This window comes from Lonchura striata, chromosome 1A (assembly GCF_050655825.1).
Source record: "Lonchura striata isolate lonStrDom1 chromosome 1A, ASM5065582v1, whole genome shotgun sequence".
Classification (NCBI taxonomy): Eukaryota; Metazoa; Chordata; class Aves; order Passeriformes; family Estrildidae; genus Lonchura; species Lonchura striata.
The window spans coordinates 63,353,256-63,367,414 of NC_140741.1; the positions used below are offsets into that span (position 1 = coordinate 63,353,256).

At 38.8% G+C, this 14,159-nt stretch overlaps 1 protein-coding gene across 5 annotated transcripts in view; it reads left to right on the plus strand.

Annotated features, from left to right (window-relative positions):
* Window positions 1-14,159, plus strand: part of SRPK2 (SRSF protein kinase 2) — a 125,500-nt gene that overhangs the window by 35,078 nt on the left and 76,263 nt on the right. The window contains exon 1 of one of the 5 annotated variants that reach the window (XM_085569050.1): window positions 5,095-5,286. The exons of 3 other annotated variants lie outside the window; for them this stretch is intronic. In XM_085569050.1, the coding sequence (XP_085425176.1) occupies window positions 5,249-5,286 (38 nt within the window). In that variant the 5' untranslated portion in view covers window positions 5,095-5,248. Of the gene's footprint in view, window positions 1-5,094; window positions 5,287-5,682; window positions 5,739-14,159 lie in introns of those variants that run through there. One more of the 5 variants, XM_085569049.1, reaches the window with a different exon arrangement.

Below are 14,159 nucleotides of genomic sequence, written 5' to 3' on the forward strand. Positions count from 1 at the left end.
TTGTGTATCAGTATTGAGGTGAATGTTATGCATGAGAGACCCGAAGAAGTTCATAAAAGTAGTAATTTTCCTCACTTCAAAACCATAGTTAGATCTGGAAGATGATTTTATTTTAGGGCATAAACTCTCCATGCTTCAATACTATCCCATTTAGTATTCATATGCTTATCAAATTTAGGCTTTGTTCTGTGTTTGTGCCATTTTGAAACCTATTTTAATCACATGGCATGTGATTCTAGCAGTCTTGTAGAACTATTTATTTAAAAAGTAGATGATCTAAAACATATAAAGTGAACCTTTATAAACTTGAACCTCTCAAGTTATGTGCAAAGCTATCTCATTTTGTCTGAAGTCCAGTGCCTCATCAGGAACTTTTAAATTTATTGCATTTTGTGCTGTTTAGCATGTCACTTTAGCATGTACAACAATTATCCAAAGCTCAAAACAGATCTGTCCATGTAAAATCACATTAGTGATACCAAAGTTCCTAGTGCACTTCATGACTTCAAGACTGAAAAGTTACTTGGAACAGTCAGTTTGATTAATTTGATTTAATAGTTTCAGATCTGTCTTCATAGGTTCATTTGGCAAGCAGGACTATTTCTTTTCACAGTAACATTGAAAGCAGCCAACTTACAGCAGGATGAGGGTTTTATAGGCAAATTGTAAGATCCAAGCAGCTGTAGCTGTGATAAGGATGGAAAATTCAGTGGACAATAGACTAAGATGGATATTGATAAGGAAGTATGTGGAAGTACATGTTTAAAGATAGTGTAGAAGAAAGTCTAAAAGCACCTCAAGCTTGTGTCGAAACATACACCACACAGAAAATGGAAGAAAAGCATAAACCTCCTAGTTTATGATCTGATTAGACTAAGAAAATGTATGGACAAGCCTACCTATTAATTAAAAATGAAGTATATTTTTCTTGGCTCTATTTAGTATAATATTTATTTTTAAAAGGATGTATGGAAACTTGTGTGGCAGGGTTTACATTGCAAAAAATTGAAGGTACTTATGTGTAGATGCTACTTTGTCTGTTCCTTTGCTCCCAAAAAGCACAGGGGTGGTGGGAGGAAGAAACTGTGTTAGTTGAGTTCTGCAACAGTGGATCTCTGCCCTGGATAAATTTAATACATGCACTGTCAGTAAGATATTTTAATCTTGACTGATGTTGTAGACCATTGAGATAATCTGTTTGCGGTAGACATGATTAAATTTTTAGTGAAACAGTGACTTCTGTCAGTTGCCTTTGAAATCGTGGTGACTCTGATATCTACCCATATGTCACAGGGAACAGTTTGTGCAGTGCCATATACCTTGTCCACACTTTTCCATCTGTGCTTAAACAGCAGCTAGGATTTTTAATTTTCTTTTATTGTGGAGAGCTCTTGTGTGTTTTTTTTTTTTTTAATTGATAGAACAAATAAAAATCCAGGCTAATTCTGCTCCTCTCTTCTTTTTTCCAGATTATGCATATATCCCTCACAGATCCCTAGTTCCCACATTAATTTTTTTTTTGTTCTTCTTCCACACTGCTGAAATAACAGAATTTCTCTTCATTCTGTGTGGAGAGTTTCTTCCCTTACAATTTCTGAGCTGGTTTGTTCTAGATTTGGTATGGAAACTAAAGGTTACTTGGAGCTTTTGGTATGATGCTCTCCAACAAATCCCCTGTGAATTTAGAAACTGTCAGCCGTTCTTTCTAGGACTCTCTTCTCCATTTTTTCAAGCCTCTGGTATTTTTATTTTTTGGCATAGCAAATGCCTTCTTGCTTTAACTTCATCTGATGCCTTTTTCTCTAGTCTAACACACAATTTCCACTTGAACGTATCAGAGGAGGCAAACATCTAGGCTTAAAAAAAAAGTATTACGGTTAGTTTTGGCTTTGTCTTGGTTTGAAAAAATAACAGTCATGATGATTAGGAAGCCATTTTGAGCAGTGTAGAGCCTTTCTGGTTTTTGTTTTCATTCAATCACAGCTTGAATAGTATGGCTTTAGAGACTTAGTGTATCTGCTTCTCTCAGGCGTTGGCTGAGAGCCAGTTGTCTGCCACTTGATCTGTGCACAGTGCAAAATTACTCATAGTGGGCTGATGAAGTGCATGGAATGGCTGAGGAGTTGGTGACAGTGATACTACCTCATACCTGAATTTACTGTTATTTTGTAGCTGAAAAAGTTTACTGCATTAACTGTTGCTTTGCAGTTAATGTGCAAGCTCTAATTTTCATTCATCTTCAACTTTTATTCAGTCAGTGTTATGGTCTGTTCTAAATGTGGTTCTACGTAGAGTGCTATGTAGAGTCATTTTTGTGGTCTCAGAAATTAGGACAACCCAAAACTCTTCAGTCAGGCTATAAATGCTTGCTCACTAAGCAGAGGTTCACTGTACCTCTGGGTGCTGATCAGTACAGTTACTGAATCTACTCATCATTTGCCTTTGTGGCGCTGTACTTGAGGTAAAATGGAAGTATTAATTGTGTGTTAGGTAGGAGGGTCTTGAACCAAGAAACCTCCAGGAAGAGCTGTTCAAATGTTAAACTTTCATTTTCCCTCTCTTTTCTTTTTCTATTACTTTTGGGTTTAACAAATACTGCTGTAATTTGCATTCTTCTGGACACAAAGGCTGGTAGAGTGGTGCTATGGTGAATGCAGTTTGAAGGGATTTTTCTGTTGTGTTATTTGGACTTGGGATGCAATTTCTAAGTTCTAATAAATTCTGTAAATTATCCCAGAATTATGGATATGTAATTTATAAATAATCAAAACAAGCAAATTGTTGTTTCTGCAGCCATTATTCTCTTATGGCCTAAAGGCATTTGGTGTAAAACTCGTGTGTTATTTTGGTGATATTCCCATGATCAGTTTTGTATGAGGAGTGATGGTGATGCTATCAGCCCGAGTTTGCTGATAAGGTTGTGAGTTGGTGCTATATGGATCTGTAAAGGTACAGATTAGCTTTTAAAAATTAACAGAAGGGCTCCACTTGCAAAAATTTCAGGTAGCAGAGACAGAAGATTGGTAAATTCCAAATAAGAAAGTATTTCAAATCCTGAAACCTTGTGATGAAAATGTTACCTAATTGTGGAGTAGAATGTTCATTAGAACATTCTAATTTTTTTTCCTATGAAGTATCATTTTATTTAAATTCTTCTTGCAGCTATATTAAATGAGTCTTTGTTGTCACTTGGTTACTAAATGTAAAATTAAATTTTGTGCTTTAATACCATATTTGAGAAATGTCTGTGCATCTTATTGAGAATACGGGGGCTCAAAGTTTGCACTGAAGTAACTTATCTCTTGGATTTGTTTTTAACATCTTGTAGTGTACTGTTAGCAATAAAGTCTTAGTAGAATAATCTCTAGACATCCATTGCAAAGCCTATGTGGAGGCTTAGTTATGGAATAAATAATTTGAACACTTTGTTCCAAACTCCGTGAATTTTGTTTTGCTATAAAACCCTGCCTTGTTAATATCTGTTTATGTAATCAATTTTAATTTTTAAGCATCTTCAGAAGGAATTAAAATTTGTTGGACTTTGAATTTGAGGACTGTATTTATAGTCAGTCAAGGATGTGTGGTAGGGAAATGAACTTTAGTTCATCCCTGCATTGGGAAGTGAATCTTGGTGTGCAGAGAAATATCCTGGCAGCTGTGACTGTAGGACCGCTTGCTGCCTGGGATTGACAATAGTAAAAGAAGTCTTTTATGGTAGTTGCAGTCATGTAGTGGAGCCAGTTGTGAACATACTGACATTTCATGGACATGTTTTTAAAGATCTGAGAAGCATCTGCTTTGGATATGAGAACTGAGATACTTTTGGGAGGTTCCTCTGATCAGTATGTTTTGGGAGGAACAAGTGGCATATGCTTAAAAAGGTGATGATCACTTGGCTAGCTTGCAAGTGTTCCACCAAAGCATGAGAGTGATAAACTCATTCAGATAGTAATAATATTTTTAATAAAATATATAGTTGAAAAAAAAAAGTAATAAATCTAGTTACCCAGCTTTTCTTCTTCTGTTTTTAGAAATTTATATGGCTTTGTACCTGAGATGTGTATGAAGAGAGGAGGAAAAGTCAGGTTGAAGGTTTGTGGAATGGTTAATCCCAAACAGTTCAGGTTTACTGTGGCTGTTAACAAGTGGACATAGTGTGGCTCAGGTCTTACCAGTATTACCGTAGGTGGCATGACGGTCTCTGGTGAGGATATGGTCTTAAAATGAGGGTCACATCCCTGACTTTGTTCTTTCGGTTTTCTTGGGTCACAAACCTTGACTCCAGAGCACCTGGTGAATTCACTTTTCGGCAGTTTCTGCTTGGACAGGATCTTGTGAAGCGAGTGGCAGGGTGCATCTCCCCTTGGTGACAGCATGCTGGGTGTGCTGCCAGCATTTTGGGAAGGAGGTACTAGTCCAGGCCTTACAACTGCTGAACTGGTGATAATCACAGAATGTGCTGAGGTGGAAGGAACCCACCAGGACCATGAAGCCCAACTCCCAGCCCTGCACAGCACCATTCCCAAGGCACCCGTGTGCCTGAGAGCATTGTCCAAGCATTTGTTGAACTCTGTCAGGCTGGTGCTGGTTCCACTGCCCTGGGGAGCCTGTCCAGTGCCCAACCACCCTCTGGGTGAATTACTAGGTGTTAAAAAAAAGGAAAAGGAAAATGAAACGTTACTTTTCAAAGTGTATTTGAGGGACATTAAAGGCACGCCGCTAAAAATCAAAATCCAGGTGTGCCTAGCATTTTCCACGTGTGGTTTCTCACCCGTGTGTGAAAGTAGTGATTTAATACCTCGTTTTTTGTGACAAAAACGATTCAAAGAGCCATATTTTTCAGGGCTTTTGATCTGGAGGATTTCGCGGGTGTGCAGTACCTCTTAGCAAGGCACCCGGGAGGACGCTCCGTGCCGGGAGTCCTTTGTTCCGGCGTTTCTCCCCTCGCCGGGCACCCCCGCGTCCCCCCCGCCGGCGGCAGCGGTGGCGCGGCCCCCGCGGCGCCCCCGCGGGCTCGGGCGCGGAGCGGCGCCCCCCGCTCGGCGATGGTTCCGCCCGCCGCGCGCGGTCATGTGCGCGGGCCCGGCCCTCCGAGCGCGGCTGGGCGGCCTCGCACAGCGCCGCGTCCCGGGCCTCCGGCGGACAAAAGGGCGCAGGGAAGCGAGACCTCCGGAAGGCGAGGGCAGGCGGCGTCCGTGGTGAACGTTTTCTGATTTTTCCAGAAATCAAGCAGAAGACTGAGCTGCTGATGTCAGTTAACTCTGAGAAGTCGTCCTCTCCAGAAAGGTACGGCCGCATCCCCGTCCGCATGAACGCGGGGCTTCTCCCTCTGCCTCCGCGGGGCTGCCGGCATTGTCCGCCTGCTGCATGCTGGATCCCGCTGCGTGCCCACCCCGCTGCCCTCCTGGTGGAGCTCGGTGCGTTGTGGCCGGGGTCGGGGCGCCGGGCTGTGCCCCGAGCCCGGCGGCCGCGGCGTGCGGGGCTGGCGCAGACCCGCGCCCGGCTCCGCTCGGACCGCGCCGCTCCCCGCGCTCCTGCCCCTGCGCTTGGGCAGCGAGCGCAACTTGGCCGAGCGTTTCGTGCCCTGTTATGTGGAAAAGGGAGTGTCCTTTGGAAAGTAGCTCAGGAATCGCAAATCCCCCTGTTAGTCACATTCTGTAAGATAGATGTGATCCCTGTTCAAGTCTGTGCTAGGAAATGGAGCAGTCGCTGCATGCAGTAATGGTTCATGCCTGCAGGTAAGGACAAAATGACTCAGAAGTGTTTTTAAAGCAATTATTTTATCTGTCAATCAGATTAGTACTATTTCAAGTAGCTGTTTCATTTTTAGGGAAATACTTCACGGTACTAAATGTACATTTAAGTCTTCTGACTGTGAAATAGCCTCCTGGTGATTATTTTGTTGATTTTAAATAAACCAGCCCTGCTCACTTCTGTTTTGCTTGCAGCTGCATTTTAGGGCATTTTTGGTTTTGAAACTGCTTCAGTCTAGAGGAACGTAATACCATTTCCCCTTCATTATTTACAATAAACATTTCAGCTGTATGCAAAGGACCCTCTGAATCTTCTATTTCACCATTTTAATATTGGACGTTGGCAAAAAAATACTATTAATTTTAAGCTCTCAAGCTGTGTTAGGCTGAAATGATCTGAAGTTTATTTTATTGAATGGCTCAGCATAGAGAGACATGATAAGGCACTGAATGCTATCTTAAGGAAACAGGCTAAAAGACATCTTTCAAAATGAACGAGTGTTGTATAGCACGGGTGGTTTGGAAAACCAAAGTAAGCAATTTAATTTGATTTATAAGTATATTTATAAGTATGATATGTAGAAGCAAACTGCATTGCCTTTCGCCAGCTGTGGTTATAACAAAATACCAGCAATAAGAGGTACAGAAAATGGTGGGGGGGAATGGGATGTTAAGTCACCTTTCCAAAATGGAGAAATATAAGAAGAGCATTGACAGAAATTTTAATATTTACTTGTTCAAAATTAAGAATGAGGAGAGAAAATGCAAGTGTTTATTTATTAACCTTTATCCCACTCTTTTGCCTAAAATTTTTAAATACAAGACTCATAAAATGGTGGTGGTAACAGGGAGGATGATGGAGTGAAAATAGTAAAGGAAACAGGTGTTAACTTGATTTTTGGAAAGACTTACGTTGGCATTGCTGTGTGGGAATCTGGTATATAATACAGATATATATTTTATCAAAATGAATGTTATGCAGCACCCGACATCTGATCAGTCTGGTTTTGAGCAGAACATGCTCATGGTTGAACTAATGGTAGTCCTAGATGAAGAGGTCCTTTTAAAGGCTCATAACACAATTAGAAAAAGATGTATTTGTCTGAGATTCATTTGAATGTTGTTCATTAAAAAGTAAGATTTTTTTTTTAACAGCATGATATTTTATGACACAATAAAGATTAAAATGTGGCTATTGTATATGCACGCAGATTTGTTTTGAGGGTTTAAATATATGGTACTGTTCACCTGGAGATTGGTTTGACATACCAGCTGCATGGTCAGTTATAAATGAAAACATCTTTATTTCATAGGAGGGTTTTTTTTTAAAATAACCACATTCTTTTCACCTATCTAAAAATAGACTGAATTTTTTTGCAAGCTGTTATGAAACAGTGCTGTCTATCCTATTAGCTGCCAGTTCCTTTCAAGGCTCTTTGAAAATGAATATATAAGATTTTAAAAAAAGAAATAACTATGATATTGAGTGTCTGAACTGTTAAACTGGCCTAATCTGCTCTGTAGAAGAATTGCAATGTGTATTTATGCCATACAGACATGAGAATATGCCTGTTCTTGAAAAACACAGAAAATGAATTAATTCTTGCATATTTATTTATTGCTGGTTTTTATCCTTGCTCCTAGGGGTTGGACCTGTTGTGAAGCTTGAGTTCTCTGTGTGAGAATGCTGTGTGGAAGATCTGAAAGAGTCCATGGCTTGTTTCTTGTTTTCCACGCTAGCAGAGGCTGCTAGACAGCGCTTGCATAGCCAGAGGGGAGGGGAGAGGAGGTGCCCTGTGCATTTACAAAGACTGATGAAATGGGAATAGAGAAGGAATGAGAGAGAAGCCCATTACTTGCCTCCTTCTTTGGCTCGTCTTTGTTTTTGCAAGACAGTTTAGTGTTTGTAGGTTTTCCTGCTCATTTGGCAAGTTCAACATGCTGTCACATCTTACTGATGAGAAGAAAGCTGGGATATAATGGATAGTTTGGCTGTTATGGAGGGCTCAGCATTTTAGAAATCCTGCAATGTTCTCTTAGGATAGTTGTTTGTTATGAATTTAAAAACCTTTTAGGAGACATTAGCAAGAAAGTTGAACCTTTTTGTTGAGGAACCTCTGAGATGTTTAAAGACAATGGTAGCCTTGAAAAGTAAATTAATAGAAACCTGAGACATTTTTCATAGATCTCCCTTCCTTTCCACGTACCTTCTCCCTAGAAAAACTGAAGTTGCAGAATTGAGGTGATTAGGATACCTGTGTTTTAGCGTGCTGTGGTGTATTTCATTAGCAGACACAATCAGGCCTCTGATGTCCTAAATTTCCAAGTAGTTAATGCTGGCCTGGGCCAAAGTCCTGGTTCCTTGTTGATAAGGTAACCCAGGTAACTGCAGATGGAGTGTGCAGGTGGGCTGGGCGGTGGATCAGGTATCCCACTGCAGCTGCTGTTGCTGAATTGATTTGTTTGGATGCCTGAGCCTGAAGGAGACCATGGATATGTTTTCCTACAGTGTGCTTACAACGTGGCACTCACCTGCTTTCGTTATCTAATGAGTAGTAGTTGAACTACATGTGAACTACAAAAAGAATATGAAGATATTCTTTTTGTTTCCCTGGGGGCTGCATGAGGTTACTGCTCCAAGTCTTGCAAATGTCCTGAGGAAGCCGATAGCAGCACCCAGATGGAGAGGAGGGATGGTCTTCTAGGACCCCTCCAGGAAAGTAAAAATACTTTCCATTTCTGGCTTGTGAGTTATGCACTCTTCTCATCTACAGTATAGTGAATGCTTTGAGCTGCACAGATTCCCACCCCTTTTAGGGGTGTGGAACTCCTGGCAAGTCTGTTTCTTTTTGAGAAGAGTTAATTCTTTCACCTGGATGACTTGATATTCTTTAAGACTTCAAACCTAATGTATCCAGTACTTTTTTCCCACATTTTAGGACAAAGAACTTGTTATTTATTCAGCTCTGATTTTGGATTCTAAATTATGTTAGCAGTCCAGTTTTACCATGGAGCATTGTCTCATAAAGGTTATTAGCAAGGCTGATCAGTGTGAAGTGTTTGACCTGCTCTTTTTCCATCTTTCAACAAATGCTGCATATGCATATTTCTTTGAAATGAGTTTCTGCTTCAGTGTTTTTTGAAAAAAATAATAGCAGCCACTCATGAACAGCCTTAAAGTAGGTAGCTGGTATGTATATAATTCAGTTTTCATCATTTTGGGGAGTGTCATAAATAGCAGTAAAGGGAAGATACTTTCAAATAACAAGTTTGTATTAATCTGTGTAGAAGTATTTGGTGTGAAGTGGTGCAGGAAAATTTTAAGGAATAATGGTAGTTTTGGTTTGGTTTTTTGTTGGGTTTTTTTTGAGCCTTGGGGTATGTATACCCCTCTAGCTTTGTAATTTATCTTTGCAGAGCAAATTAATGTAGTTCTCACTGGTTTTATGGAATTTCTTCATCAGGTCATGCCAAGGAGACATTCAGGGATAAAGTAAAGGAGGAAGAAATCTGAAATAATGAGAAGGAAAAAGATGGAGGCTGAATACTGTCTGCTTCCTTTTCTGAGAGATCTAATGTTAGCTGTTAGAGGAGGCATTGTGAAACAAGTTATGATGTTGAAAGATTCCTTCAGGTTTTGGAACATCAGTGAATTTTTTTTATTCTGTTTTTGTCTGTGTGTTTCTTTTTCTAATTTAGTTGTGGATGTACTACTTTTAAGGTAGAAGTGTAACTTGTAATAAATATAGAAATAATGTTTAAAAGTACAACTATGAGCTAACAACATGATGTATAAGCCGATATTGCCATGTGTGAGATAAATGGTTTGGAATAATTGTTAGATAATAGGGCATTATAAGGTAATGATTCCATTATTTATGTAACTAATGCTGAAAAAATATAATTGTCAGAATGCAACTATTTTATCAGGTCCAGTAACTTTTAAACACATTTTAAAAATACTGTATTTTCTTTAACACTCTTTCTGCTTTTTTTCTGGTTCTTTTTTATAGGATAAAAGAAATTTTGTAGATCTTCTGCTTCAGGACAGTTCAAATCTAATTTTAGTAGTCATACAACTATTAACTTTTCTGATTTGTTTAATACATGGTAATAGTGACCAATATATATTTCACCCCCTTTTTTTTCCAAAATTACAAGATAATTTTATTTGTTGTATTTTATCTCATAAGTAGAAAGAAAATCATCCTTGCTTAGTGGGAGCCCTCCCTGTTTGTCCAGGGAGACACTTTATTCCACCACCAACTCTGTTGGGTGACAATGTACCTGTACAGCTCTCTTAGACTAGGTGTTTAATTTTAGATTACCAGTTGTGGACCAAAATAAACCCTGTGTTTTGTGTGGTTTTCATATTAAAGGTTCCACAGCCTCACTTGTTATAGCATGTGAGGCTTTTAAATGAAATATGAAAGGGATGTGGAGGCAAGGAATGTTGCTACATGCCATTGCCCTTGTGTAGGAAAAAAATGGAAATAGCTTATATAAAAGCAGCCACTTGTGGAGCATGTTGAGGTGATATTTTTAGGGGACACTGTACTCTTTTTTTTTTTTTCTTTTTTTTCTTTTTTTTTTTTAAGCTGGTAGTGCCTCTATCAGTTTATCAATAGGCTTTGAAAAGAGTAAGAATTTTAAGTGTATTTTGGTTTCCAGGGATAGATTCAGTTTATTTCTGCCATAAATAAATTTTCTGCTTGGTTTATTCTGTCTGGAATTTCTGCCATAGGTAGAAAAATTAGAAGTTTACATCATTAGTATCCCTAGTACTCAGCAGTGCACAGTGGCCTGTACACTACTTATTTTTTTCTTTTAATTTTTTTTTAATGATTAGCAACTTTTCATCATGCAGGGATTTGTGAGGCACTTATTACAGAGGAATTTCTAATATATTTTCTGAAAACTCAAATCTTGGATTTTTTCAGTTCCTGTTGGAACTAAAATGAGAGAATTTTGTGAAAGGGAGAGATGGAAAGTTCTGGGGTGTTGTATGAGTTTTTCCTGTACAAGAACTATTCACTGGAAACTAACTCAAGCAATCCAGTGGTGGTCTGAACAGAATTATTTAATGGCTAAACCAAAAGCTGTGTAAAAGATTGGAAAACCATGACTCGCACAGTATATTTACTAAGGTATTCCAGTTCCATCCCAGGGTAAAATGTCTGGGGATAAAGTGATGGGTCATTTTAAGCAAAGCCTTTTGTATTACAGATTGAGTCTGTTTCATGACTTGAAACATTTTACCTGGTCATTGCCTTGGTCAAGCCTTTGCTAAAATGTCCATTCCAGCCCTAGGTGGATTGTAAAGGAATGTTGCCTCATAGATTGTATAAAAGGATGTGTACCTATGCCCAAAGTTTGCATTTCTGTTGTTGCTGTAGTGTATTACAGGATAAACTAATCTCTGGTTTTCTGTGTCTTCATATTATATGCATATTCCTATTACATACTTACAAATCAATAATAAAATGTTTACACATTCATGTAATTCAGTGAATTTACTTTGTTGTGGTACATATATTTTCATTGATCCAGAATTGATGTAGTTACTGAAGGATGCTAGGAACATATTAAGCAAATGAATGCAAATTTAAGCATTCCATTTTGTTGCATATTTTGTCTTATAATTATATTATCAGGAAATTGTGCCATCTCTCAGGTTTTGACTTTGTGAATCCTACCATACTGTTTGGAGGATATCTAAACTTTCCAGTGGACTGAAAAATACCTTTTCTGTCCAAAGGGTGTTGTGACCAGAAGGTCTTTATTCATTCTTTCTTCAGCAGTTTTACACTCATGAACCACTATCTACCTTAGGTGCTTCTGTATTTTCTTCAAAACTCACCTTTAGTCTTGGATGATTTCTGACAAAATCTAAACAGTCACTGTTACCTTAAATAAAACAGATCTGAAATTTATCTCATCTAGGATGCCTGCCAAACTCATGCTGATATTTGTGACTAGATGGACAGTGAACTGTGATTTCCTTTTTTTCTGCTCTATTCTCTTTCTCTCTTTTTAAAGTTTAAAAAAAACCCAAAGAAATGTGTGTAGCTCCAAGCTCTGCCAATGTTCTTCACCAAATAGATCTATAGAGCTTTCACTGTCTGGTTATAGTTTTAGGTCTGTCAGGCTGGTTGATTGCTTCTTTTTCCTGACTGGGCGGTGTTCAAAATCAGAACCACATCTCATGTAGATATTCTGTTTGTATAAAATTTTGACCATTGTGTTTAAATTAGGCACTTTAAATAACCTCTCCATATTAATAAAAGTGTCCTAATTTTGTCTCAATATCTGCTAATACAATAAATGGCCATAAATTGGTGATACCTGCATTTACTAAAAGACTGTATTTTCTTCTTTTTAGAGAACTTGTCATACATTTGTATTGTAGTGTTGGGCTGGTTAATCTTCAAGACTTCTTTTCCCCAAACTTAGCACAGTATAATTCGATGGAAAGGAGGATTTCTTGAACCTGCTTCTTATTTGGCAAAATGTCATTGGAGTAACATGAAACCTTTTAAGAATTCAGTGCCTTGTTTTCATGAAGCTACTTCCTTTGCCTGAAACCTACTGGGATGGTCATAGTCTTTATAAGAAGCCAAGGGCTCATCCATACTTTTGTTGCTCAGTACTGCTGTGTATGGCAATAGTGTGTATCTTTCCTGGAGGCAGTGAAACTACATTTCTGTCCCTCATTGTCAAAGCTTAACTTTTACTAGTTCTGGCAGAACCTGTGAGTATTAATTTTGTCATTAATAATACTACAAAGAGACAGCATTTTTTTCTCTTGCAACTGCTGTGTCAGAAAATATCCAGTAACTGCTGTGTCAGAAAATATCCAGCAATTTTTAAAATTTTTTTTTGGTGGAGATGGAAATGCGGTTTGAAACTTCTGAGGGTTTCAGTGGACAGCTCTTCTGTTGGTCTGTATCCAGTATCAGGACTTACAGATTCTCATTGTTGTCTTCAGCTGCTGCAGCCTCTGTCCACAGAAGCATTCAGTTCCTGCTATGCCCACATACCAGATACTATCCACCTCGGTTTATTTCATGCCATGAACTAGAATGGAAGATGTTTGGAGTTAGCTCTGCTCTTTATGAATCCATCTATAAAAGGATTACCTTACGCTTAGGAGACCACGTGTGGTGGTTTCCTCTGAGTGGTGCTTTGTCATCCCCAGTGTGACAGTGTAAAGCCTTTCTGACAGCTCCTGTTTCATATGTGACAAGAATCAGGAATTTCCACTGCTGCTTGGTGTCTTAGCTATGAGAAGTGTCAGCTTCCAAGAAGACTAATACAGCTTTGGACCAAGACTTCCCTAAGGTATGAAAAAGATCATCATACTGATTCTCAGGTACACTTTTATCAATTAAAACCTTTCATTCTGTTATAAATAAGAGTACAAACAGTCTTCATGGACTTAGAAATCTCACTTGGGTCCTTTCCAGGTAATTAATATTTCAGAGTATTAGTCTAGAAAGCCAAATAGAGTTACAGCCATCCTCAGAATGGTTATGTTCCACAACAGAAGTAAAAGAATGAACTTACAAAGACATTATTGGTGATCAAGGAAAAACTCTTCCTCCTTTCTCTCAAGAACTCTTGATATTTGTGAATGGATTACTGACACAATGAATTAGCTTAGACCCGATTCCTTGGGCACCCCAACTGTAGTCTTCTGCCAGTGAATATATGGGTTTTTTTTGTGTAGACCATTAATATTTAAAAGTGGTTGTGTTCTTTATGGAAATCTCTTCACAGGTTTCTTCAAGGCAATCTTATTGAATATATTCCTGTAGTTTAATTTATATGTCCTTTGTTTCACCTGTATGTTTGCTTTATTTATGTTATTTTTCTGTTAAATGAATCCTGGCTTGGAAAGAAAACATACAGGAAAGAACTGGTCAAGATTCTTTTCAAATGTGTTTAGCACATAGGAATTTCAAGGGCTATTAAAAGAACCAGGAGTCATCCAGTTGAAGCAGGACAGTGTCCGAGAATGCAAATACATTTTTTTACTATCATTTAAATACTCAGTGCTTTAAAAAAACGCCTTAACAAAACTGCATGGAGTGTGTTCCAGTGGATGCCAGGACAGCTTAAACAGTCTGCAACTAAAAGTCTTAAAGACTACCTCAAATCTAAGGCCCCTTTAGGCGCTTCACCTTCAAAGTGTTACTGACAGCTTTGCTAAGAAACTTGCAAAAGGTATGTGTCCTTCTAGCCATGCCAGTTGTTAGAGGCAGCCAGGCATGGAGGGCTCTGTGTCCCAGGGGCAATATCTCCTGTAGCTGAATAGATGAATTCAGGACTGCTGTGTCCCCAGGGCCAGGCAGTGAAGAGTGTAGGTTTCCCAGAGGTGTGTTTGCATGCACACGTTTAGGTGCA